The sequence below is a fragment of the Heptranchias perlo genome, chromosome 41, assembly GCF_035084215.1.
Source record: "Heptranchias perlo isolate sHepPer1 chromosome 41, sHepPer1.hap1, whole genome shotgun sequence".
Lineage (NCBI taxonomy): Eukaryota > Metazoa > Chordata > Chondrichthyes > Hexanchiformes > Hexanchidae > Heptranchias > Heptranchias perlo.
This window is the reverse complement of record NC_090365.1, coordinates 15,431,788-15,459,227: the sequence shown is the minus strand read 5'-3', so window position 1 is coordinate 15,459,227 and position 27,440 is coordinate 15,431,788. Positions and strand designations below refer to the sequence as shown.

The following is a 27,440-nucleotide window of genomic DNA, read 5'->3' as shown; positions in this document are numbered from 1 at the left end:
ATGCGGCACTTTATCAAACACCTTTTGAAAGTCCTTATACACCACATTAACTGCATTGCCCTCATCGACCCTCTCTGTTACCCCATCAAAAAACTCAATCAAGTTAGTTAAACACGATTTGCCTTTAACAAATCCGTGCTGGCTTTACTTTATTAATCCACACTTGTCCAAATGGCTATTAATTTTGTCCTGCATTATTGTTTCTAAATAGTAAGAGTCAGTGTCTGGCACTAACAGAGACTGAACCCCAGTGAGAGTCAGTGTCTGGCACGAACAGAGACTGTACCCCAGTGAGAGTCAGTGTCTGGCACGAACAGAGACTGTACCCCAGTGAGAGTCAGTGTCTGGCACTGAGACTGTACTCCAGTGAGAGTCAGTGTCTGGCACGAACAGAGACTGTACCCCAGTGAGAGTCAGTGTCTGGCACTAACAGAGACTGTACCCCAGTGAGAGTCAGTGTCTGGCACTAACAGAGACTGTACCCCAGTGAGAGTCAGTGTCTGGCACTAACAGAGACTGTACCCCAGTGAGAGTCAGTGTCTGGCACTGAGACTGTACTCCAGTGAGAGTCAGTATCTGGCACGAACAGAGACTGTACCCCAGTGAGAGTCAGTGTCTGGCACTGAGACTGTACTCCAGTGAGAGTCAGTGTCTGGCACTGAGACTGTACTCCAGTGAGAGTCAGTGTCTGGCACGAACAGAGACTGTACCCCAGTGAGAGTCAGTGTCTGGCACTGAGACTGTACTCCAGTGAGAGTCAGTGTCTGGCACGAACAGAGACTGTACCCCAGTGAGAGTCAGTGTCTGGCACTGAGACTGTACTCCAGTGAGAGTCAGTGTCTGGCACGAACAGAGACTGTACCCCAGTGAGAGTCAGTGTCTGGCACTGAGACTGTACTCCAGTGAAAGTCAGTATCTGGCACGAACAGCGACTGCACCCCAGTGAGAGTCAGTGTCTGGCACTAACAGAGACTGTACCCCAGTGAGAGTCAGTGTCTGGCACTGAGACTGTACTCCAGTGAGAGTCAGTGTCTGGCACGAACAGAGACTGTACTCCAGTGAGAGTCAGTGTCTGGCACTAACAGAGACTGTAACCCAGTGAGAGTCAGTGTCTGGCACTGAGACTGTACTCCAGTGAGAGTCAGTGTCTGGCACGAACAGAGACTGTACCCCAGTGAGAGTCAGTGTCTGGCACTGAGACTGTACTCCAGTGAGAGTCAGTGTCTGGCACGAACAGAGACTGTACTCCAGTGAGAGTCAGTGTCTGGCACTAACAGAGACTGTAACCCAGTGAGAGTCAGTGTCTGGCACTGAGACTGTACTCCAGTGAGAGTCAGTGTCTGGCACTGAGACTGTACTCCAGTGAGAGTCAGTGTCTGGCACGAACAGAGACTGTACTCCAGTGAGAGTCAGTGTCTGGCACTAACAGAGACTGTACCCCAGTGAGAGTCAGTGTCTGGCACTAACAGAGACTGTACCCCAGTGAGAATCAGTGTCTGGCACTAACAGAGACTGTACCCCAGTGAGAATCAGTGTCTGGCACTAACAGAGACTGTACCCCAGTGAGAATCAGTGTCTGGCACTAACAGAGACTGTACCCCAGTGAGAGTCAGTATCTGGCACTAACAGAGACTGTACCCCAGTGAGAGTCAGTGTCTGCCACTAACAGATACTGTACCCCAGTGAGAGTCAGTGTCTGGCACTAACAGAGACTGTATTCCAGTGAGAGTCAGCACCTTCAGGAGGGAAAAAAGCAAAAAATAAAACCAAGGCCAAGTATTTTATTATTCACATCGGGCCCCTTACAGTTTGGAAAATCTTCCTTCAAAATTCAAAATATGTAAGAAATTGTGCAACAGAAGATTGGGACTGCTAATACTCATGTGAATTCTGATAAATCACTAACCCTAGCAAGTGGAGAGCTGGCTGGTGTCTGAGTAATAAGGGCGGGGTACATTCCACTGAGAGCTCGCACCGTGTGTTGTCCATCAATGGTGGGCGGTGTTCTTATCTCACCACCTTACCTCTGGCCTCAGGCTGGCTCTGTTCCAGCTGTTCCACAGATGGGGAACAAACTGTACAGGCCATAATCTGACTCATGGAATCATGCAATGCCTGAAACCCAGCAGCATTCACAAAGGGGTCAATGAGTTCAGTGCTGCTCCTTCTGCTGCTCCGTTACACTGGGCCTGATGGTCCCTGACTGCACTCAGCATCAGGTACAATGGAATACAACTCTCAGCATGCATGTGGGACACACAACAGGTACACAGAGACACGGATACACACACACAGACACCCAGAGACACAGATGCACACAACGTGAATACACACACATGGATATACACAGATGGATACACACACAAGCAGATGCACATACATACAGTACACAGACACGTGGACACAAACACACAGATACACACGCAAATACAGACGCACACTCATACCGATACACACACACAGTAACTCAGACACACACACACAAACAGTAGTATACATACACAGACACATGCACAGTACACACAGACACATGAACACAGACACAGATACACTGATGCGGATACAGACGTGCACACACACACCGATACGCACACATGCATACACAGTAACTCAGACACACACAGACATGCAGTAGTGTACAGACACAAGATACCACACATTCAACATTCCATTTCCAATGAATTACTTCCTACTTATTTCATCAGCACGGCACCTAGGAACAAGGAGAAAACACAGCTCTTGGAGCAAGGTCATCTCGGGGTCAAGTAGGGCGCCAAGGTTGCCAACATTCTGGTTCAGCCTCAGACAGTGGCCAGGGAGAGGGATGGAGTCGGAGGCTGGGGAACGGAGCTTGTAGCGGGGACCGAACACAATGGCTTCGGTCTTCCCAATATTTAGTTGGAGGAAGTTTCTGTTCATCCAATACCGGATGTTGGACAAGCAATGTGATAACAGAGTGGAGGGGTTGAGAGAGGTGGTGGTGAGGTCGAGCTGGGTGCCATCAGTGGACACGGAGAATCTGATGTCGTGTTTTCGGAATGTGTCGCCGAGGGACAGCATTTAGATGAGAAATAGGAGGGGGCCAAGGATAGATCCTTGGGGGACTCCAGAGGTAACGGTGTGGGAGCGGGAAGAGAAGCCATTACAGGTGATTCTCTGGCTACGACTGGATAGATAAGAATGGAACCAGGCGAGGGCAGTCTCACCCAACTGGACAACAGAGGAGAGATGTTGGAGGAGGATGGTGTGGTCAATGGCTGCAGAGAGGTCGAGAAGGATGAGGAGGGAGAGTTTACCGCAGTCACAGAGGATGTCATTTGTGACTTTGATAAGGGCTGTTTCAGTTCAGTGACAGAGGCAGAAACCAGATTGGAGGGATTCAAACATGGAGTTGCGGGAAAGAAGGGCACGGATTTGGGAGGTGACGACACGTTCAAAGATGAGGAGAGGAAAGGGAGGTTGGAGATGGGGTGGTAGTTTGCAAGACAGAGGGGTCACGGGTGGGTTTTTTTTTGAGGTGGGGAGATGACGGCAGGTTTGTAAGTATCCATGTCGAGAACCAATTACAATATCAGCTAGCATGGGGGCTAGGAAGGGAAGTTAAGTGGTCAGAAGAGAGAGAAGACAGGGAGTGCGAGAGAGTGAGAAAGAGAGAGACTGATCACACTGAACCACTTAAACCCCTCATCTCGTTAACCATTATCATGTGCTACATAACTTCTTTCGAATCATACTTTATTGTATAAAAAGTATTCCTTTTGGAGTAAACGCCATGAGATGGCACCAGGGCTGGGGATTTAAGGAGGAAACGTACACAAACCACTTTACAGAAGTGCTCACATGAAGTGTATATTTTATTTGATGTGGATGAATGCCTCTGGTCTCCCCTGCACCACCTGCTGCCTGGGTAAACCAGCTCTCCTCCAGCAGAGGCTCGGTCCCTCCTACACAGGACCTGGGAGTGAGTCAGACGCTAGCTGTTCAGTGGCGGTGTCGATGAGCGGTTTGGGGAGTTATTCTGGGGATCCCAGCAGCATTCCTTACCTTTTTCTGCACTATTTTGCAGCGGTGGGAGATAGTTACACAGTTGTCATACGTTGTGTGTTAAACTTTGGGGAGTCAGGAAAACGATTTGAGAGGAGGAACGGGCTCCCCTGATGGCCCAGTGAGTGGTTGGGTGACAGATCAGCCTCTGCGCCCCTCATTTGGGGAGGGGGAGAAGCAGCCAGGATTCCTGCTGCCAATCACCGTCCCGTGAGGGCTGTGTGTGGATACTGGGCAAAGGGCAGGATTGGGCTCAGCGCTCACTTCCCCATTGGAGGAACAGGCTCGAGGGGCTGAATGGCCTCCTGCTCCTGGAGAAAAATTCAACAGAACTCCATTTACTGTCAGCCCCGATCTACCTGCCCCCTCAGACCCGCGTCCCAGGCCCCCTTTTGCCAACTAGCTTCCTAGTTTGGAATATGCTACTTAACGTACGGTCAGAGGAAAAGGGTGAATGTTCGATATTTACAGTGGCAGATGGAAAGCAAGTGATGGGATAGCAGAATGACACACGACCCTAATCCCCACTGAACAAACAGGAACGTTACTGGGGCAGAACAGACCGCAGCGCAGAGTCTAGTCCACAGAGGAGTGTTTGGAGAATGTGCACACTGAACAGGCAGACAGCTGACTGGAGGCTGGTGTTACACCAGCTACAGTACATCCCCCCCCTCCCATCCCCGCCCTTAGCTGAATCCATCAGGAGACGCGAGAAACCATGGCAGCTCGAGCCGAGTCATTCCAGGAAAAGGCCCTAAATGGGATTACAGACATCGTCCCCTTCACCCCAGAACTGCTCAGATCTGCCCCTTGCTGGCAATCCTCTTCGAACACTCCAGGAGGGCGTTATGAATGTCCTTGGCACAGGAGATTTGCGACTTGATCATACTGAGGTACTGAGTGTAGGACAGGCTCTCCGTCTGCACAGTGTCCGGCTTGGTTGCCGTGGGAACCAGGTTTGGCGAGTGTTTCGCACTGTCGATGCTTTGGGACAGGCATTCGAACGCCAGCCTCTGCAACGGAAGGGATACAGTCGGCATCAAAAGGAAAACAGATGAAGCACCCACACCATGGGCTATTCGACCACAGGGAACATCGCAGAGTCCACTCCCAGTCCATACACCCACCATACAGCAGGAGTCACTGCAAAGTGGTGAGGAGTAGGAACCCTGGCTGATTCCTCCCCTCCCCGACAAGCTGACAGCCTGGCCTCAGTAGTGGCACTCTCGCCTCTGAGTCGGGAGGTTATGGGTTCAAATCCCAGTCCAGGGACTTAAGCACAAAAACTCTAGACTGACACTCCACACTGTCCAAGGGTCAGTACTGAGGGAGCACCGCACTGTCGGAGGGTCAGTGCTGAGGGAGCGCCGCACTGTCGGAGGGTCAGTCAGTGCTGAGGGAGCGCCGCGCTGTCGGAGGGTCAGTGCTGAGGGAGCGCCGCGCTGTCGGAGGGTCAGTCAGTGCTGAGGGAGCGCCGCACTGTCGGGGGGTCAGTGCTGAGGGAGCGCCGCACTGTCGGAGGGTCAGTCAGTGCTGAGGGAGCGCCGCACTGTCGGAGGGTCAGTGCTGAGGGAGCGCCGCGCTGTCGGAGGGTCAGTCAGTGCAGAGGGAGCGCCGCGCTGTCGGGGGGTCAGTCAGTACTGAGGGAGCGCCGCGCTGTCGGAGGGTCAGTCAGTGCTGAGGGAGCGCCGCACTGTCGGAGGGTCAGTCAGTGCTGAGGGAGCGCCGCACTGTCGGAGGGTCAGTCAGTGCTGAGGGAGCGTCGCACTGTCGGAGGGTCAGTGCTGAGGGAGCGCCGCACTGTCGGAGGGTCAGTCAGTGCTGAGGGAGCGCCGCACTGTCGGAGGGTCAGTCAGTGCTGAGGGAGCGCCGCACTGTCGGAGGGTCAGTCAGTGCTGAGGGAGTGCCGCGCTGTCGGAGGGTCAGTGCTGAGGGAGCGCCGCACTGTCGGGGGGTCAGTCAGTACTGAGGGAGCGCCGCACTGTCGGGGGGTCAGTCAGTGCTGAGGGAGTGCCGCACTGTCGGAGGGTCAGTGCTGAGGGAGCGCCGCACTGTCGGAGGGTCAGTCAGTGCTGAGGGAGCGCCGCACTGTCGGAGGGTCAGTCAGTGCTGAGGGAGCGCCGCACTGTCGGAGGGTCAGTCAGTACTGAGGGAGCGCCGCACTGTCGGGGGGTCAGTACTGATGAGATGTTAAACCAAGTCCCGTCTACCTGTTCAGGTGGATGTTAAAGATCCCGCTGCACTGTTCCAAGTGCTGGGATAGCTCCAGGTGTGCTGAGTTACACTCCCTCTGGTGTATGGGACTCACTCATTCTGTTTGAGGGGCTGGTTGTCATCATCCCACTTCAGAGCAACTCACTGTGCGAGGAGCACTTTGAGATGTTTCACTGAGATGTGATGCGATGCTGTATAAATGCAAACCGTTCCTTGATTCTCTCGTGAGGCCTCCGCCCTGATTCGAAACACAAGGCCGGATACACATTCCAGCCACTGACTCAGTGTCAGTGATTTGTAGGATCAGTGAGATGGGGGAGGCCATTCATCCAGACCAGGCACTCCCTCCCCCCGCCCTCATTACATCGTCCAACTGCTGCCTGAGCTCCTCCAGCCAGGGACCATAGCTCCGAGCATCACATCAGTCCTCAGCTCTCCTTTCCCCAGTTTTAACCTGTATCCCTGGTTCTAGTATCCCAGTGTGTGTAGTCACACCTTGCGTTAGCCTTGTACCATTCACTATCGACATCGACCCCCCCTCTCGCTGACCCTTTAATACCAGGACCTGCCCCCTGGCTCCAACCCCAGGCTTTTCGGCAGGTGTTCCTGGGATGTGGGCAAGTCCGGCATGGCCGAGTTTACTGCCTATCCCAGAGGGCTTTGAGGGTCATCCAGGACAGGAATCAGGGGAAGGTACGGGGGGGTCGGGCCCGCGCCGGGGCGGAGAGGGGAGGGCGGGTCGGGGAGGAGAGGGCGGGTCGGGGAGGAGAGGGCGGGTCGGGGAGGGGAGGGCGGGTCGGGGAGGAGAGGGCGGGTCGGGCCCGGGGCGGGGAGGGCGGGTCGGGGAGGAGAGGGCGGGTCGGGGAGGAGAGGGCGGGTCGGGGAGGAGAGGGCGGGTCGGGCCCGGGGAGGGGAGGGCGGGTCGGGGAGGAGAGGGCGGGTCGGGGAGGGGAGGGCGGGTCGGGGAGGGGAGGGCGGGTCGGGGAGGGGAGGGCGGGTCGGGGAGGGGAGGGCGGGTCGGGGAGGGGAGGGCGGGTCGGGGAGGGGAGGGCGGGTCGGGGAGGGGAGGGCGGGTCGGGGAGGGGAGGGCGGGTCGGGCCCGCGCCGGGGCGGGGAGGGGAGGGCGGGTCGGGGAGGGCGGGTCGGGCCCGCGCCGGGGCGGGGAGGGGAGGGCGGGTCGGGCCCGCGCCGGGTGCGGGGAGGGGAGGGCGGGTCGGGGAGGGGAGGGCGGGTCGGGGAGGGGAGGGCGGGTCGGGGAGGGGAGGGCGGGTCGGGGAGGGGAGGGCGGGTCGGGGAGGGGAGGGCGGGTCGGGGAGGGGAGGGCGGGTCGGGCCCGCGCCGGGGCGGGGAGGGGAGGGGAGGGCGGGTCGGGGAGGGGAGGGCGGGTCGGGCCCGCGCCGGGGCGGGGAGGGGAGGGGAGGGCGGGTCGGGAAGGGGAGGGTAGCATGTCCCTCCCTGAAGGACTTTCTGGTTCTCGTTCACAAATGATCAGATTTATGGAATTCAACTTGACATGGATTTGAACTCACCCTGGGTTGCTGGCCCAGCTCGAGCCCTTACCCCACCTTACCCCTGCCCTTGTGTGCTGTTGACCAACACTCATTACAGCGCTCACGGTGAGATCTGCCTGGGCCAACGTACAGTTTTAGCGTAAGAACTTCTGACCCAGCAATACGGCCCTGGGTTCACTCACTGACTGTGTGCGACTAATGTTGTCCCTGGTGTGCGGGACGCTCCCGTTCGGCGGGCCGGACGCTCCCGCTCGGCTTGCGGGACTAACGTTGCTCCTTTTCATACAATAGCTACAATTCTCAGATGGAATAAAAAGGACCAGTGTTGATGGTGAGACTCAGGCAGGAACATGTCCCCGAGGTGTTTAGAATAATGAGGGAAGGGGTTTGATGAACACTGAGCAGACAGACTAAAACAGGAGTGAGGAGAGTCGAAAGCCCTGTGAACCCATCAGTACTTTTAAATCCATACTCACCAGACACAACTCCACCTGATCACACAGGGCATAGAACTCCTCTAAACTCTTATCAAATCGCTGCAGTGCTGTGTCACTGCTCTTCCTACAGGTCAAAGGATAATGTCAGTTACTGAATGAATCCAGAATCCACAGTGTTAACAGCCAGCGAGGGGGGTGGGGGCAATTTGTTCCATCTATTTGACTCCTGATCCGACCCCTGGGGGCGATATGTGAACGGTGAGCTGCAGCTCGATGGTTCTCACCACTGCCAGCAGGTGGCACCATCAACAGAACTCATCAAAGGTAACTGGTAAAACAGGGTTCCCCACAGGCCCAGAGTAACTCTGGTAAAACAGGGTTCCCCACAGGCCCAGAGTAACTCTGGTAAAACAGGGTTCCCCACAGGCCCAGAGTAACTCTGGTAAAACAGGGTTCCCCACAGGCCCAGAGTAACTCTGGTAAAACAGGGTTCCCCACAGGCCCAGAGTAACTCTGGTAAAACAGGGTTCCCCACAGGCCCAGAGTAACTCTGGTAAAACAGGGTTCCCCACAGGCCCAGAGTAACTCTGGTAAAATAGGGTTCCCCACAGGCCCAGAGTAACTCTGGTAAAACAGGGTTCCCCACAGGCCCAGAGTAACTCTGGTAAAACAGGGTTCCCCACAGGCCCAGAGTAACTCTGGTAAAACAGGGTTCCCCACAGGCACAAGTTCAGGATTTTGATGTTTCAGGTCCTTCGCTGAGACTCCCAGGGGTACGTAACAGGGAGTGTTTGATGGGACAGTGTAGAGGGAGCTTTACTCTGTATCTAACCTTGTACCTGTCCCTGGGAGTGTTTGATGGGACAGTGTAGAGGGAGCTTTACTCTGTATCTAACCCTGTACCTGCCCTGGGAGTGTTTGATGGGACAGTGTAGAAAGAGCTTTACTCTGTATCTAACCCGTGCTGTACAAGCCCTGGGGGGGGGGGGGGGGGTTGGTTGGGACAGTGTAGGGTGAGCATTAGTCTGTGTTTAACCCGCGCTGTAGAATCGTAGAAATTTGCAGCACAGAAGGAGGCCATTCAGCCCATTGTGTCTGCGCCAGCCAAAAGAATGCTATTCAGCGTAATCCCACCTTCCAGCTCTTGGTCCGTATTCTTGTGGGTTACGGCATTTCAAGTGCATATCCAAGTACTTTTTAAATGCATTGCGGGTTTCTGTCTCTACCACCCTATCAGGCAGTGAGTTCCAGACGCCTATCACCATACGGGTGAAACAATTCTGGTCAACTCCCCTCTAATCCTTCTACCAATCACTTTAAATCTATGCCCCCTGGTTATTGACCTCTCTGCTAAGGGAAATTGGTCCTTCCTATCCACTCTATCTGGGCCCCTCATAATTTTGTACATCTCAATTAAATCACCCCTCAGCCTCCTTTGCTCCAAAGAAAACAACCCCAGCCTATCCAATCTTTCCTCATAGCTAAAATTCTTCAGCCCTGGCAACATCCTCGTGAATCTCCTCTGCACCCTCTCTAGTGCAATCAAATCTTTCCTGTAGTGTGGTGACCAGAACTGTGCGCAGTACTCAATCTGTGGCCTAACTATTGTTTCACACTATACTAGCATAACCTCCCTGCTCTTATATTCTATGCCTCAGCTATGAATGTCCTTGATTAATACGTGCCTTTCTAAATTACAGTTTATACTGTCCTTCAGAAATTTTTCCAATAATTTGTCCATGACCGAGGTTAGACTGACCAGCCTGTAATTACTCGGTCTATCGCTTTCTCCCTTTTTAAACGGTACAATGTTAGCAGTCTGGAAGATGTGGGTGTGGCTCTTAATGAATACTTTGCGTCTGTCTTCACAAAAGAGGGGGACAATGCAGAGATTGTAGTTAAGGAGGATGGGATAAACATAGTGAGAGAGGAAGTATTAAGGGGATTGGCATCTTTGAAAGTAGATAAATCGCCAGGCCCGGATGAAATATATTCCAGACTGTTAAAATCAGTAAGGGAGCAAATAGCAGACTCTCTGACCATCATTTTCCAACCTTCCCTGGCTACATGCATGATGCCAGAGGATTGGAGGACTGCTAATGTTGTACTGTTGTTTAAAAAGGGAGAGAGAGATAGACCGAGTAATTACAGGCCAGTCAGTCTAACCTCGGTGGTGGGCAAATTATTGGAATCAATTCTGAGGGACAGCATAAATAGTCATTTATAGAAGCACAGATTGATCAAGGACAGTCAGCATAGATTTGTTACAGGAAGGTCGTGTCTGACTAACTTGATTGAATTTTTTGAGGAGGTAACAAGAAGGGTCGATGAGGGTGGTGCGTTTGATGTAGTCTACATGGATTTTAGCAAGGCTTTTAACAAGGTCCCACATGGCAGACTGGTCAAAAAAGTAAAAGCCCATGGGATCCAAGGGAGAGTGGCTAGTTGGATCCAAAATTGGCCCAGTGGCAGGAAGCAAAGGGTAATGGTCGACGGGTGTTTTTATGACTGGAAGGCTGTTTCCAGTGGGGTTCTGCATGTAGGGGGTATGATTAAGAAGTTTGCAGGTGATACAAAAATTGGCCGTGTGGTTGATAGTGAGGAAGAAAGCTGTAGACTGCAGGAAGATATCAATGGACTGGTCAGGTGGGCAGAAAAGTGGCAAATGGAATTCAATCCAGAGAAGTGTGAGGTAATGTATTTGGGAAGGTCAAACAAGGCAAGGGAATATACAATAAATGGGAGGATACTGAGAGGTGTAGAGGAAGCGAGGTAGCTTGGAGCGCATATCCAAAGATCCCTGAAGGTAGCAGGATAGGCAGATAAGGTGGTTAAGGCGGCATACGGGATACGGGATACTTTCCTTTATTAACTCTTCATTGGCTGGAGTCATACCTGGCACAAAGGAAGATGGTAGTGGTTGTTGGAGGCCAATCATCTCAGCCCTAGGACATTGCTGCAGGAGTTCCTCAGGGCAGTGTCCTAGGCCCAACCATCTTCAGCTGCTTCATCAATGACCTTCCCTCCATCATAAGGTCAGAAATGGGGATGTTCGCTGATGATTGCACAGTGTTCAGTTCCATTCACAACCCCTCAAATAATGAAGCAGTCCGTGCCCGCATGCAGCAAGACCTGGACAACATCCAGGCTTGGGCTGATAAGTGGCAAGTAACATTCGCGCCAGATAAGTGCCAGGCAATGACCATCTCCAACAAGAGTCTAACTACCTTCCCTTGACATTCAACGGCATTACCATCGCCGAATCCCTCACCATCAACATCCTGGGGGTCACCATTGACCAGAAACTTAACTGGACCAGCCATATAAATACTGTGGCTACGAGAGCAGGTCAGAGGCTGGGTATTCTGCGGCGAGTGACTCACGTCCTGACTCCCCAAAGCCTTTCCATAATTTACAAGGCACAAGTCAGGAGTGTGATGGAATACTCTCCACTTGCTTGGATGAGTGCAACTCCAACAACACTCAAGAAGCTCGACACCATCCAAGATAAAGCAGCTCGCTTGATTGGCGCCCCATCCACCGCCCTAAACATTCACTCCCTTCACCACCGGTGCACAGTGGCTGCAGTGTGTACCATCCACAGGATGCACTGCAGCACCTCCCAAACCCGCGACCTCTACCACCTAGAAGGACAAGAGCAGCAGGCACATGGAAACAACACCACCTGCACGTTCCCCTCCAAGTCACACACCATCCCGACTTGGAAATATATCACCGTTCCTTCATCGTCGCTGGGTCAAAATCCTGGAACTCCCTTCCTAACAGCGCTGTGGGAGAACCGTCACCACATGGACTGCAGCGGTTCAAGAAGGCGGCTCACCACCACCTTCTCAAGGGCAATTAGGGATGGGCAATAAATGCCGGCGATGCCCACATACCATGAACGAATAAAAAAAAATTAGCCGAAGCATAGAATATAAGAGCAGGGAGGTTATTCTAGAACTGTATAAAACACTAGTTAGGTCACAGCTTGAGTACTGTGTACAGTTCTGGTCACTACATTGCAGGAAAGATGTGATTGCACTAGAGAGGGTGCAGAGGAGATTTACGAGGATGTTGCCAGGACTGGAGAACTTTAGCTATGAGGAAAGATTGGATATGCTGGGGTTGTTTTCTTTGGAACAGAGAAGGCTGAGGGGTGATTTAATTGAGGGGCACAAAATTGAGGAGCCTAGATAGAGTGGATAGGAAGGACCTATTTCCCTTAGCAGAGGGGTCAATAACCAGGGGCATAGATTTAAAGTATTTGGTGGAAGAAATGTTTTCACCCAGAGGGTGGTGGGGGTCTGGAACTCACTGCCTGAGAGGGTGGTAGAGGCAGAAACCCTCAACTCATTTAAAAAGTACTTGGATGTGCACTTGAAGTGCCGAAACCTACAGGGCTACGGACCAAGTGCTGGAGAGTAGGATTAGGCTGGATAGCTCTTTTTTGACTGGCACGGACACGATGAGCCAAATGGCCTCTTTCTGTGCCATAAATTTTCTGTTTCCTCCAATCCTCCGGCACTATGCCTGTTGCCGGGAAGGATGAGAAAATGATGGTCAGAGCCTCTGCTATTTCCTCCCTTCCTTCTCAATAGCCTGGGATACATTTCATCCGGCCCTGGCGATTTATCTACTTTCAAAGATGCTAAACCCCTTAATACTTCCTCCATCACTGTGTTTATCCCATCCACTATTTCACACTCCTCCTCCTTAACTTCAATGTCTGCAGCGTACCCTCTTTTGTGAAGACAGATGCAAAGTATTCATTAAGAACCAGCTCCACACATAGTTTACCTTTTTGGTCTCTAATAGGCCCTACTCTTTCCTTAGTTATCCTCTTGCTCTTTATGTATTTATAAAACATCTTTGATTTTACTTGCCAGTATTTTTTCATGCCCTTTCTTTGCTTTCCTAATTTCCTTTTTAATTTCACCCCTGCACTTTCTAGACTCCTCTCGACTTTATACTTTCTGCAGTATTGAGCTCTTGGTGTCTGACATAAGCTTTCCTTTTTGGCCTTATCTTACCCTGTATGCTCCTTGACATCCAGGGGGCTCTAGATTTGGCAGTCTCACCCTTTTTCTTTGTGGGAACATGTTTACTCTGAACCCCTTGAATCCCCCCCTTGAATGCCTCCCACTGCTCTGACACTGATTTACCTTCAAGTAGCCGTTTCCAGTCCACTTTTGCGAAATCCTAAATGTACCTGATCTGGGAGTGTTTGATGGGACAGTGTAGAAGGAGCTTCACTCTGTATCCAACCCGTGATGTACCTGCCCCGGGAGTGTTTGATGGGACAGTGTAGAGGGAGCTTTACTCTGTATCTAACCTGTGCTGTACCTGCCCTGGGAGTGTTTGATGGGACAGTGTAGAGGGAGCTTTACTCTGTATCTAACCCTGTACCTGCCCTGGGAGTGTTTGATGGGACAGTGTAGAGGGAGCTTTACTCTGTATCTAACCCTGTACCTGCCCTGGGAGTGTTTGATGGGACAGTGTAGAGGGAGCTTTAATCTGTATCTAACCCGTGCTGTACCTGCCCTGGGAGTGTTTGATGGGACAGTGGAGAGGGAGCTTTACTCTGTATCTAACCCGTGCTGTACCTGCCCTGGGAGTGTTTGATGGGACAGTGGAGAGGGAGCTTTACTCTGTATCTAATGTCACCGTGGGTGCCTGAAATGTAAATTGTTCCATTCTGCAGGACCAACGTCTCACGTTGATGTGCGTTAAAATCACAGAAAAAAAATGGGGATCTTGGACGTAAAGTTGGTGCAACAGAAGCAAATCCTGAAAAAGTGATGGAAATCGGATCGAAGGCAGGATCTGATCTGCTCCATCTGAGTAACTGAGAGCTCAGTCAAGTACAGGGAGTGGTTCATTCTATAATCTGCGACCATTCTACAAACACGACAGGGGCACCACTCTGAAATTAATCCCCTGCTGTCCGCACAGCGCTGACTCCTGCTGGGATCCGAGTTCCGTGGACTTCAGCCGGCCTCCTGTACCTTGCCCGAGCAGCTATTCCACGTGTGTGAATCTCTGCTGGAAGTGTCGACCGACGATTGTCGTTCTGGGATTTTATTAATTCGTTGCCTCACATTGACCTTATTATTACCAGCAGCTGTGGGAGATCGAACACCGCCAACACTTCACCCCACTCTGATCCTGCTCACAGTGTTTCCACAGCACATGGCCCGAGTTGGGTCCAAATCTCGGAACAGGAGGAGGCCATTCAGCCCCTCGAGCCTGTTGTACCGTTCAATCAGATGACGGCTGACCTGTGCTGCCGGGTTGGTGTGGAGGCAGGACTAACATTTCACACGTGTACCGTCTGCTGTAATTATCGGTATAACACACTAACAGGGGGTACACTCACTGCCCAGCGGTGCTGCTCCTGGACTATAGCCCCATTGTTAACAGGCTTATCAAGAAGCAAATACTCGAACTTGCTGTAAAGGTGTTTCACTGCACACAACACTTGGCAAATCCGCCTCTCCCGTATATAAACAGGAAAATTATTTTATAAAAAGGAATACTCACTGTCCATTGTCAATTGTGGTGTTTTGGGACAAGTTCTGAGCTGCAATCCTCATCAGGTTCTAAAAGATAAACACAAAGCTTCCTGTGACAGTGGACAGACCCGGGAAACACCCCACACAGGGGCTTTTATATAACACAGTCGCAGACGTTCCTGCCAGTGAACGGGGAACGAATTGTGGAGCTCGTATCGGCTCCCAGCCTCGAACGTTCGGACATGGCCCCCATTGTCGTGGGCCCACCATGTCAGGGACATGGTTACACTCATGCACACTGCAAGGAAGTTGATACAAACACATCCACTCAGGGCAGAAACCGTGCTGTCAGAGGAAAACTTCCATCGACACTGGACAGTGACTGTTATCCACACAGGGGTCACCGAGACAGACAGCATCACCACCTTTAACACCCCCCTCCAGCCAGGCCAATCTGATTCTATCACTGCCATGCTGAATTTTAAATCCTATATTTCTATAATATTTGCTTTAACTGGGATTGGAAAATAACTTTCAACATGAAGTCACCATTCGAGAAGTGCAAAGTGATACATTTTGGCAGGAAGAACGAGGAGAGACAATATAAACTAAATAGTACAATTCTAAATAAAATCAGAAACTGCTGGAAATACTCAGCAAGTCAGGCAGCATCTGTGGAGAAAGAAACAGAGTTAATGTTTTTAGGCAAGAACAGAACAGAACAGAGCCAGGGAGCCGGGGGGGGGGGGGTGGAGGAAAGAACAAAAGGGAAGGTCTGTGATAGGGTGGAGGGCAGGAGTGATTAAATGACAAAAGGGATGATGGTGCAAGGCAAGGAGGGTGGGAATGGGAGAGGTTAAGAAACAAAAGATGGGTCCACAGGAGCTGTAAATGGTAACAGCAGAACCATTACCAGCACCTGCTGTCCGAGAAAACGGGAACAGTGGTTATGATCTGTAGTTATTGAAATCAATGTTGAGTCCGGAAGGTTATAAAGTGCCTAAACAAAAGATGAGGTGCTGTTCCTCGAGCTTCAGTGGAACAGTGTAAGAGGCCGAGGACAGAGAGGTCAGAGAGGGACAGGGAATTAAAATGGCAGCGGGCACAGAGTGAGCAACTTGAGAGTTTGGTGCGTGTGGGAGTTCGGTGGAGTGGGGGAAGGAGGTGCTGCTTTGCCTTGCTTTTCCTAACATTTCCCGCAGAGCAGCAGCGGACCTGAGCAGCAGCAGACCGAGAGCGGGGATAAAAGCAGCAGCAGACCGAGGCCCGAGAGCGGGGATAAAAGCAGCAGCAGCAGCAGTTCAAGGGGGAGGGAGGGGGGGGGGAGGGGAGGGGGGGGGGGGAGGGGAGGGGGGGGAGGGGGGGGGGGGGGGGGAGGGGAGGGGGGGGGAGGGAGGGGGGGGGGGGGAGGGGAGGGGGGGGGGGAGGGGGAGGGGGGGGGGGGGAGGGAGTAAAAAGGAAGGTGGCTGTAGTAGGCGACATAGTTAGGGGGATAGACACTGTTCTCCACAGCCAGGAGCATGAGTCCCGAAGGCTATGTTGTCTACCCAGTGCCAGGGTTAAGGACATCTCTTCCGGGCTGGAGAGAAACCTGGAGTGGGAGGGGGAGGATCCATTTGTCCTGGTACCAACGACATAGGTAGGACTAAGAAAGAGGTTCTGCCGAGAGAGTTTGAGCAGCTAGGGACTAAATTATAAAGCAGAACCACAAAGGTAATAATCTCTGGATTATTACCTGAGCCACGAGCAAATTGGCTTACCGCTTTCTCAACCTGCCCTGCCACCTTCAACGATTTGTGTACATATACCCCCAGGTCTCTCTGTTCCTGCACCCCTTTTAGAATTGTACCCTTTAATTTATATTGCCTTTCCTCGTTCTTCCTACCGAAATGTATCACTTCACACATCTCTGCGTTAAATTTCATCTGCCACGTGTCTGCCTATTCCACCAGCCTGTCTATGTTGTTCTTGAAATTTGGAAATTGTGCCCTGTACACCCAAGTCCAATTCATTAATATATATCAAGAAAAGCAGTGGTCCCAGCACCGACCCCTGGGGAACACCACTGTACACCTCCCTCCAGTCCGAAAAACAACCGTTCACCACTACTCTCTGTTTCCTGTCACTTCGCCAATTCTGTATCCATGCTGCCGCTGCCCCTTTTATTCCACGGGCTTCAACATTGATGACAAGCCTATTATGTGGCACTTTATCAAACGCCTTTTGGAAGTCCATATACACCACATCAACCGCATTGCCCTCATCGACCCTCTGTTTTATGTCATCAAAAAAATTCAATCAAGTTGGTTAAACAAAATTTGCCTTTAACAAATCCGTGCTGGCTTTCCTTTATTAATCCACACTTGTCCAAGTGACTGTTAATTTTGTCCTGGATTATCGTTTCTAAAAGTTTCCCCACCACTGAGGTTAAACTGACTGGCCTGTAGTTGCTGGGTTTATCCTTTTTGAACAAGGGTGTAACATTTGCAATTCTCCAGTCCTCTGGCACCACCCCCGTATCTACAGATGTTTGGAAGATTATGGCCAGTACCTCTGCAATTTTCCACCCTTACTTCCCTCAGCAACCTGGGATGCATCCGGACCAGGTGACTTATCTACTTTAAGTACAGCTAGCCTTTCTAGTACCCCCTCTTTAGCAATTTTTAGCCCATCCAGTATCTCACTTACATCTTCACTTACTGTGACTATGGCAGCATTTTCTTCCTTGGTAAAGACAGATGCAAAGTATTCATTTAGTACCTCGGCCATCCCCTCTGCCTCCACGCATAGGTCTCCGTTTTGGTCCCTAATTGGCCCCACCCCTCCTTTTACATTTTACTGTTTACATGCCTATAGAAGACTTTTGGATTCCCTTTTATGTTGGCCGTCAGTCTATTCTCATACTCTCTCTTTGCCCCTCTTATTTCCTCTGAACTTTCTATATTCAACCTGGTTCTCACTTGTCATAGAATCAGAGAAAGTTACGGCCCAGAAGGAGACCATTCGGCCCATCGTGTCTGTGCCGGCCGAAAAAAAGCTATCTGGCTTAATCCCATTTTCCAGCACTTGGTCCGTAGCCCTGTAGGTTACGGCACTTCAAGTGCACATCCAAGTACTTTTCAAATGAGTTGAGGGTTTCTGCCTCTTCCACCCGTTCAGGCAGTGAGTTCCAGACCCCCACCACCCTCTGGGTGAAAACATTTCTCCTCAGCTCCCCTCTAATCTTCTACCAGTTACGTTAAATCCATGCCCCTGGTCGCTCACCCCTCTGCTAAGGGAAATAGGTCCTCCCTAGCCACTCTATCTAGTCCTGTCATAATTTTATACACCTCAATTAAATCTCCGCTCAGCCTCCTTTGTTCCAAAGAAAACAACCCCAGCCTATCCAATCTTTCCTCATAATTCTCCAGCCCTGGAGGGTAAATCTCCTCTGTACCCTCTCCAGTGCAATCACATCTTTCCTGTAATGTGGTGACCAGAACTGTACGCAATACTCAAGCTGTGGCCTAACCAATGTTTTATTCAGTTCTAACTCTTATATTCTATGCCTTGGCTAATAAAGGAAAGTATCCCGTATGCCTTTTTAACCACCTTATTTACCTGTCCTGCTACCATCAGGGATCTGTGGACATGCACTCCAAGGTCCCTTTGTTCCTCTACACCTCTGTACCTTCCCATTTATTGTGTACTCCCTTGCCTTGTTTGACCTCCCCAAATGAATTATCTCGCAATTCACTGGATTGAATTCCATTTGCCACTTTTCTGCCCTCCTGACCAGTCCATTGATATCTTCCTGCAGTCTACAGCTTTCCTCACTATCAACCACATGGCCAATTTTTGTATCATCTGCAAATTTCTTGATCAAGCCCCCCACATTCAAGTCCAAATCATTAATATGTACTACAAAAAGCAAGGGACCTGGTACTGAGCCTTGCAGGACCCCACTGGAAACAGCCTTCCAGTCGCAAAAATATCTGTCCACCATTACTCTTTGCTTCCTGCCACTGAGCCAATTTTGGATCCAACTAGCCACTTTCCCTTGGATCCCATGGGCTTTTACTTTTTTGACCAGTCTGCCACATGGGACCTTGTCAAAAGCCTTGCTAAAATCTATGTACACTACATCAAACACGTTACCCTCATTAACAACCTGACATCTGTCATATGCCCCTTTTTTCTGCTTCATCTTACTCTCTACCTCATTTGTCATCCAGGGAGCTCTGGTTTTAGTTACCCTACCTTTCTCCCTCCATCCAAAACCAGAAACTGTACCCGAACCATCTCCTTTTTAAAGGCCGCCCACTGTTCAATTACAGTTTTGCCTGCCAATCTTTGATTCCAATTTACCCGGGCCAGATCTGTTCTCATCCCATTGAAATTGGCCCTCCTCCAATTGAGTATTTTTACTTTAGAGTGGTCCGTGTCCTTTTAAATAGCTGTTCTAAACCTTATGATACTATGATCGCTGTTCCCTAAATGCTCCCCCACTGACACTTGGCCCGCCTCATTCCCCAGAACCAAGTCCAGCAATGCCTCCTTCCTCGTTGGGCTGGAAATGTACTGGTCAAGAAAGTTCTCCTGAACACATTTCAAATAGATTCTGTCCTTGACCCCTCCAGAACATCCTCTCTCTCCAGCACCTCGCCTCCCTTCCCTATCTTTCCTGAGCACCTTGTATCCAGGAATATTTAGTACCCAATCCTGCCCTTTTTTGATCCAGGTCTCCGTTATCACCACGACATCATATTCCCATGTGGCTATTTGCGCCTGCAGCTCACCAACCTTGTTTACCACACTTTGTGGATTTACATACATGCACTGCAAACCTATCTTAGACCTACTCATATTCTCTCTTAGTCTGATCCCACCTAATACTGTACTATTTCTTACTCTATGTCTCTCCAAATCCTTTGTGCACCTTGTTTCTCCTTTCTAATGCTACGTCCTGGTGCCCAATTGACAGAAGTGTTCAAAATCATGAAGGGTTTAGATAAAATAAATAAAGAGAAACCGTTCCCATTGACGGAAGGGTCGAGAACCAGAGGACACAGATTTAGGGCGATCGGCAAAAGAACCACTTTTCAACCACCATAAGGAAAAACTTTTTTCTACGCAGCTGGAATGAAGCAGATTCAATCGTGTCTTTCAAAAAGGAATTGGATAAATACTTGAAGGGAAAAACGTGCAGGGCTACGGGGGAAGAGGGACTAACTGGGTCGCTGTTACAAAGAGCCGGCACGGGCTCGATGGGCTGAATGGCCTCCTTCTGTGCTGTTTTGAGTCAACGTGACCCCAAAATGTCACCTGCATGAAAATGAGAACAATGAAAAATTGTAATAAGTTCCTTCACCGGCCTGACCTCTGACTCTAAAATGGTCATGGATCCCCACTGACCTTTCACCCGAGATTTCCAATGGATCCCTTGACCATGGATTACTGTAGATCCCTTTGACCCCCTGACCCCACATAGATCCCCCTGACCGGTACCTGCAGGGAGTCCTTCAGCTGCGGGATCAGTAATTTGAATTTGGCCACTGGGTCATCCTGTTGCTGGGCCTGTTGTTGTTGTTGTTGTTGTTGTTGTTGTTGCTGCTGCTGTGCGAGCGCCGGCTGACCGGCCTGGGCCTGGGCTAGCTGCTGGGCCTGAGCCTGGGCCTGGGCCTGGGCCTGAGCCTGGGCCTGAGCCTGAGCCTGAGCCTGAGCTGCGGCCTGAGCCTGGGCCTGGGCCGCGGCCAGTTGTTGTTGCTGCTGCTGGTTGAGCGGAGCCGCCATTTTCGCCGGCTCTCCCCCCACACCCCCCCGGCCTGTTCCGCCTCCCTCGCACTGATTGGCCCGCACGCAGGCACCGCGTCACCTGCCCGTCTAGCTATTGGTTCGCGGCTGCGTCAATCAAACCCCGGCGGGCGGTAGGACTGCGCCTGCGCACAATGCTGCTGAAGCCCGCCCGACGACTGCTGCCACCATCTTTGATACTGGCAGAACCTGCTCCTTGATGGATCACAACATGTCAACCTGTGGTTGCTGCTTCAGGAACATAGGAACAGGAGGAGGCCATTCAGCCCCTCGTGTCTTCCCCGCCATTTGATAAGATCATGGCTGATCTGTGATCTAACTCCATATACCTGCCTTTGGCCCATATCCCTTAATACCTTTGGTTGCCAAAAAGCTATCTCTCTCACATTTAAATTTAGCAATTGAGCTCGTATCAATTGCCGTTTGCGGAAGAGAGTTCCAAACTTCTACCACCCTATAGTTCTCACAGCTCCTAGCCTTACCGTGACTGTCACTGCTCTGCAGCGTTCGCTTGCCCACGCCATCCTCCTCCATGGGCCTGCCATCCCATAATGGGCAACCTAGCAAGCCAGCGAGAGCTGGCGGCCAGCGACAGGAAAGCTCACACCTGCTTTTGTTACGAGCGATCGGCGGTTTTGATCCCGAGCGCCCCAAATGTTCACAGATTCCCAGACTTTTATACTCTCCCCACAATTAGGGGTCGCCAACCCTCCAGGATTGGCCTGGAGTCTCCGGAAATTAAAGATTAATCTCCAGGACACTGCTGGGAGCAAAACCCGGGAGAAAAATCGTTGGGGCGTTAAAAGAAAATTGTGTGTTTTTAAATTTTCTTTGAACACTTTCCTTTAATAATTATAAACATATTGGAGATGGGGAAAAAGGCTGAGAGTCAGGAATCATCCAATCAGGTGATAAAGAGTCTTTTCGTTGTCCGCTTGGCCAGGAAGGCGGGGCACTACGAGGATGGACATGACGGGCGACCAATGGCGGGAGCATGGGGGCGGGGCAGTTGGAGGCAGGAGATCATGTGATGAAACCTCCAGGAATACGTCCAAGCAGAGTTGGCAACCCCCTATCCACAATATCTGATGAGTCTGTTCATAGAGAGATATAAAGCCTCAAGGGGACCTCAGTTAGCGGACTTTGTGCAGAATTGGGCTCCAAACTATAGGATGGATACTGAGGATTTAGATACTGTGTAACTAGGGTTGCCAACTGTGGTTGAATGTACTGATCCTTGCAGTACCCCACTAGTTACTGCCTGCAATAAGAACATAAGAACATAAGAAATAGGAGCAGGAGTAGGCCATACGGCCCCTCGAGCCTGCTCCGCCATTCAGTAAGATCATGGCTGATCTTCGACCTCAACTCCACTTTCCCGCCCGATCCCCATATCCCTTGATTGCTCTAGAATCCAGAAATCTATCTTGTCTCGGGACAATGACCCTTTATCCCTACTCTCTGTTTTCTGTCTGTTAACCAATCCTCTATCCATGTTAATATATTACCCCCAATCCCAAGAGCCCTTATCTTCCGTAACAACCTTTTATGTGGCACCTTATCGAATGCCTTTTGAAAATCCAAATATGCTACATCCACTGGTTCCCCTTTATCTACCCTGCTAGTTACATCCTCAAAAATCTGTAATAAATTTATCAAACACAATTTCCCTTTCATAAAACCATGTTGACTCTGCCTAATCAGATCATGATTTTCTAAGTGCCCTGTTACCACTTCCTTAATAATGGATTCCAGCATTTTCCCGACGACCGATGTCAGGCTAACTGACCTGTAGTTTCTTGTTTTTTCTCTCCCTCCTTTCTTGAATAGCGGTGCTACATTTGCTACCTTCCAATGCACGAGGACCTTTCTAGAATCTAGGGAATTTTGGAAGATCAAAACCAATGCGTCCACTATCTCTGCAGCCACCTCTTTTAGATCCCTAGGATGTAGGCCATCAGGCCCAGGGGATTTGTCGGCTTTGAGTCCCATTAGTTTCTCCAGTACTTTTTCTCTACTGGTATTAATTACTTTAAGTTCCTCACTCTCAGCAGCCCCTTGATTCCCCACTATTTCTGATATGCTTTTTATGTCTTCTACTGTGAAGACAGATACAAAATATTTGTTTAAAGTCTGCCATTTCCTTATTCCCCATTATAATTTCTCCTGTCTCAGCCTCTAAGGGACCAACATTTACTTTTGCTACTCTCTTCCTTTTTACATACTTGTAGAAGCTCTTACAATCTGTTTTTATATTTCTTGCTGGTTTACTTTCATATTCGATTTTCTCCCTTTTTATCAATTGTTTGGTCATCCTTTGTTGGTTTCTAAAACTCTCCCAATCCTCAGACTTAATCTCTTCTTCGCAACATTATAAGTCTCTTCTTTCAATCGAATACTCTCCTTAACTTCTTTAGTTAGCCACAGGTGGATCACTTTTCCCGTGGAGTTTTTATTTCTCAATGGAATGTATATTCGTTGAGAATATTGAAATATTTCTTTAAATGTTCACCATTGCTTAACTACCGTCATATCTTTTAATCTAATTTCCCAATCTACTTTAGCCAACTCGCCCCTCATACCTTGTAATCGGCTTTAAGTTTAAAGATGCTAGTTTCGGACTTAAGTACGTGACTCTTAAACTCAATGTGAAATTCTATCATATTATGATCACTCTTCCCCAGAGGATCCTTTACTGTGAGATTACTAATTAACCCTGTCTCAATACACAATACAAGATCTAAAATAGCCTGTTCCCTGGTTGGTTCCATGACGTATTGCTCTAGGAAACCGCCCTGAATGGGCTCTGAAAATTGGAGAAATCCCATTCGGGTTCCCCACTGATGCGTCTGGGTGTGCACGCAGCCTCCCGAATGCGGAAGTCCCACCGGCAATTAAAGCCGGTGGGATGATCTTTTACACAGTTGTTGAGCTAGTTTAACTACTTGAAGTACTTAATTTTCTCCACTTTGAGGCAGGGGTGCGATTTTGGAGGATCCTCAGCGTGTTTCCCGTGCTGTGGGAAACACTCCCTGTTGCAACAGATGTGTTTCAGCTGGCAGCCAGTGGGAGATGCAAATGCTTATTTGACAGATGGGGAGAAAAGATCATTTATTACAGCAGGGCACTCTGTCACTTCAGACAAAGTTTTGGCTGCAAGATCTTTGCGTTTTCACTCAAAATTCTTACTTTCCACCCAAAACTCTGCAGTTCAAACATATTTACCTACTTTGCGGACCCCCTCAAACTCACACCATCAGGATGGGGGGTCGCCATGGCTGCATTCATCACTACATCCGAGGACGAGCAACATCACCAGCCTCGCCAGGCATGACGTCCACCTCCGCCACGTGGAGCTCCACAACACAGTGCTGCGCCACAGGCATCTGCACAAGAGCACAGAGGGCAATAACAGAGAGAGGCACTGCTGGAGGAGGCCCCCTCCATATCTGCCATCCACATTGAGGAGGAAGAAGAGGAGGAGGAGGAGGAGGAGGAGGAGGAGGAGGAATCCATGGGCAGAGCAGCGGCTCACCTGGCTGCTCGTGAGGCCGGGGAGTCACTGATATGTGAACTGTTCTCCTAACATCAGAGAGTGTGAAGAGTCCAGTCCTCACACCACCTGGATCGAGCAGTGCCCCCACCAGCCCCCTCCCTCACCCCTCCCTGCACAAAACAGTCCTACAACTACACGTACACCCACTGTAGAGTGACCCAATGGGTGGCATCCAGTGGTGGTGAGAATAATAACATTTAATGTGAGTTTAACAAAAAGCAAACATAAATAAAAAACATGATAAACCGTCACACACCCTCGTGCATCCCCTTTGCCTTTCTCTTCTGACCAGTCCTATGTGCTGCTTCCCCTGTGGCTGCAGCAGAGATAGTGCCAGGTTGCTCTTGTTCATGCCCTGAACAATTAGATACTTTGGACCTCGCCCTCTGGGTTTTGGTGCCCGTGAGGGCCCCTCCAAAGACTGGTCCACCTGCACCTGTGCAGGGGCAGACTCGGCCACCTGGAGAGGAGGCAGCATTGCTGGTACTGGTTGAGAGGGGGGGCAACAGGTGAGACGTGGGAGTGCTTTGAGTGGCGTCCACACTTCCGTGTCCCCTTTCGCCATCATCCCTCCCCTGGGCCAGGCCCACATCACTCCTACCACTCTGCTGGACAACAGTTTGGAGGACATGTGTGATGCCTTGTAAGGCCAGTGCTAGTGTATCTGCCTGCCTGTTTAAGGCGGTAGAATGTTGTTCACTGTGAGTCTGAACGGCCGTTGTCAGGGCCTGAATGGAATCATTTGTGAGCTGTGCTTGAAGCTCAATGGAGGCTAGCCTTCCCTCCATCACAGACATTCCCGCACATCCCTGTGACAGTATCTCAGACAGTTGCTCACGTCCCTGTGACATTATCTCAGAGATTCCCTCCTTTACCTGTGCCACCATTCCACTCATGCAGGAGTTGGACTCCTCCATCCTCTGTGCTATTGTGGAGAGTGCGTATGGCACCTGTTCCAGCACCTCGCAAATGTGCTGCCGCCCCTCGCTCATTCTCCTTTTAAAGGATGGCCCTCAGGGTTCAGCATCTGTGTCCAGCTGAGCAGAGCCTGGAGAGGAGTGCTCCCACTGACGCGGACTCTCCGCAGCTGCCCCTGCCACCAGTATCTGCTCATGCTCACATGTGTGAGATAACTCACCAGGTGCCAACCCAACTGACTGTGGACTAGGACCCACCGAGGTGTGAGTATCTGCACTGGTGGATGGTTCACTCAGATGTGACGGTGCCCCTTCAGAGTCCGGCAGGTCCTCTGAGGAATCACCCTCTCCCGTCACAGCGATCGCTGAAGGGCCTGTAAGAGAACAGAAGGCAATATTAAGTATGATCACAGATGTGTGATGTTGCGATGAGCATACTGAGATGCTGAAGATGGCGAGGCATGTTAACATCAATTCATATTGTGTGTGCTGAATGTTAAAGTTCTGTCACCAGATGTTTGTCGGGTGGTAGTCTCGCCGTCCCCGACAGACAGGCACTCGAGGGTGTGACTCAGCTCCAGCGCCTCCTGCTCGGTGTCTGTGAGGACAATGATTTGTTGCGGCCCCCCTCCGGTCCTCGCCCTCTCCCGTGCATTCTGGACTCTCTTCTCCTATAAGGGGAGAAAGTACAGACGTGTGAGTGAGTGATGGTGACCTGGTCAACCGATGAATGCATTGGTTTGGGTGCGGCTGACCGTGAAAGAGATGCACAGAGGGTGAGTATGAGACAGCGCCATGAGATTGTATGAGGATTGGGTTGAGTGGCAGTGGTGGGATGAGTAATGGGGAGGTGAGGAAGTGCAGGTAAGTTGAGGATGAGCTTTGAGTGGGTGTGAGGAGTGATGTGATAGAGTAGTGTTGGCAGTGCAGAATGAGTTGGGCGGTGGGGGCGGTGATGTGGAAGACGGAGTGTAGGGGAATGAGTAAGTGTACTCACTTTGACTGACCTGGTTAGGTCATTGAAACGCTTCCTGCACTGGATTCAGGTGCGGGAGATGTTAGTCATAGAGTCATAGAGTCATACAGCACGGATAGAGGCCCTTCGGCCCATCGTGTCCGCGCCGGCCATCAGCCCTGTCTACTCTAATCCCATATTCCAGCATTTGGTCCGTAGCCTTGTATGCTATGGCATTTCAAGTGCTCATCCAAATGCTTCTTGAATGTTGTGAGGGTTCCTGCCTCCACAACCCTTTCAGGCAGTGAGTTCCAGACTCCAACCACCCTCTGGGTGAAAAAGTTCTTTCTCAAATCCCCTCTAAACCTCCCGCCTTTTACCTTGAATCTATGTCCCCTTGTTATAGAACCCTCAACGAAGGGAAAAAGCTCCTTAGTATCCATCCTATCTGTGCCCCTCATAATTTTGTACACCTCAATCATGTCCCCCCTCAGCCTCCTCTGCTCCAAGGAAAACAAACCCAATCTTCCCACTCTCTCTTCATAGCTGAAGCGCTCCAGCCCTGGTAACATCCTGGTGAATCTCCTCTGCACCCTCTCCAAAGCGATCACATCCTTCCTGTAGTGTGGCGACCAGAACTGCACACAGTACTCCAGCTGTGGCCTAACCAGTGTTTTATACAGCTCCATCATAACCTCCTTGCTCTTATATTCTATGCCTCGGCTAATAAAGGCAAGTATCCCATATGCCTTCTTTACCACCTTATCTACCTGTTCCGCCGCCTTCAGGGATCTGTGAACTTGCACACCAAGATCCCTCTGACCCTCTGTCTTGCCTAGGGTCCTCCCATTCATTGTGTATTCCCTTGCCTTGTTAGTCCCTCCAAAGTGCATCACCTCGCACTTTTCCGGGTTAAATTCCATTTGCCACTGTTCCGCCCATCTGACCAACCCATCTATATCGTCCTGCAGACTGAGGCTATCCTCCTCACTATTTACCACCCTACCAATCTTTGTATCATCAGCGAACTTACTGATCATACCTTTTACATTCATATCCAAGTCATTAATGTAGACCACAAACAGCAAGGGACCCAGCACCGATCCCTGTGGTACCCCACTGGCCACAGGCTTCCAGTCACAAAAACAACCTTCGACCATCACCCTCTGCCTTCTGCCACTAATCCAGTTTTGTATCCAAAGTGCCAAGGCACCCTGGATTCCATGGGCTCGTACCTTCTTGACCAGTCTCCTGTGGGGGACTTTATCGAAGGCCTTACTGAAATCCATGTATACTGCTGCTGGTGACCTCCTCTGCCACCTCGAGCCAGGCCTTCTTGGTGGCAGAGGCAGGCCTCTTCCTCCCGTCCGTCGGGTAGAACACATCCATCCTCCTCCTCCTCACCCCATCCATTAGCACCTGGAGTGAGGCATCGCTGAATCCAGGAGCAGCCTTTCCCCTGGGCTGCTCCATTGTGCTGTGTGGGTGTTTGCTCCAG

General features: G+C 50.7%; 1 protein-coding gene and 1 long non-coding RNA gene across 5 annotated transcripts in view; one reads left to right on the top strand and one right to left on the bottom strand.

Moving 5' to 3' along the window:
* The window catches only part of LOC137306089 (uncharacterized), a 171,660-nt gene extending 156,907 nt beyond the window's left edge, over positions 1-14,753 (top strand). For all 4 annotated transcript variants that reach the window (XR_010958823.1, XR_010958824.1, XR_010958822.1 and 1 more), the window contains one exon: positions 13,911-14,753. This is a non-coding gene — a long non-coding RNA (uncharacterized lncRNA). The remainder of the gene's footprint in view (positions 1-13,910) is intronic.
* med29 (mediator complex subunit 29) lies at positions 3,719-20,532 on the bottom strand. The gene is made up of 4 exons (XM_067975153.1): positions 20,209-20,532; positions 14,750-14,808; positions 8,246-8,330; positions 3,719-5,057 (listed from the first exon to the last, which is right to left on the bottom strand). Exons 1-4 carry the CDS (start codon positions 20,491-20,493, stop codon positions 4,842-4,844), a joined length of 645 nt encoding a protein of 214 aa, XP_067831254.1. The 5' UTR covers positions 20,494-20,532; the 3' UTR covers positions 3,719-4,841.
* Positions 20,533-27,440: the final 6,908 nt, after the last annotated feature.

Excerpts from the sequence above, each read along its gene's own strand:
- med29 (XM_067975153.1), bottom strand. The coding sequence starts at position 20,493 with ATGGCGGCTCCGCTCAACCAGCAGCAGCAACAACAACTGGCCGCGGCC. Across the intron at positions 14,809-20,208 it reads AGCTGAAGGACTCCCTGCAG|AACCTGATGAGGATTGCAGC; the intron begins GTACCGGTCAGG and ends TTTATCTTTTAG. Across the intron at positions 5,058-8,245 it reads ATCAGGTGGAGTTGTGTCTG|AGGCTGGCGTTCGAATGCCT; the intron begins GTGAGTATGGAT and ends CTTCCGTTGCAG.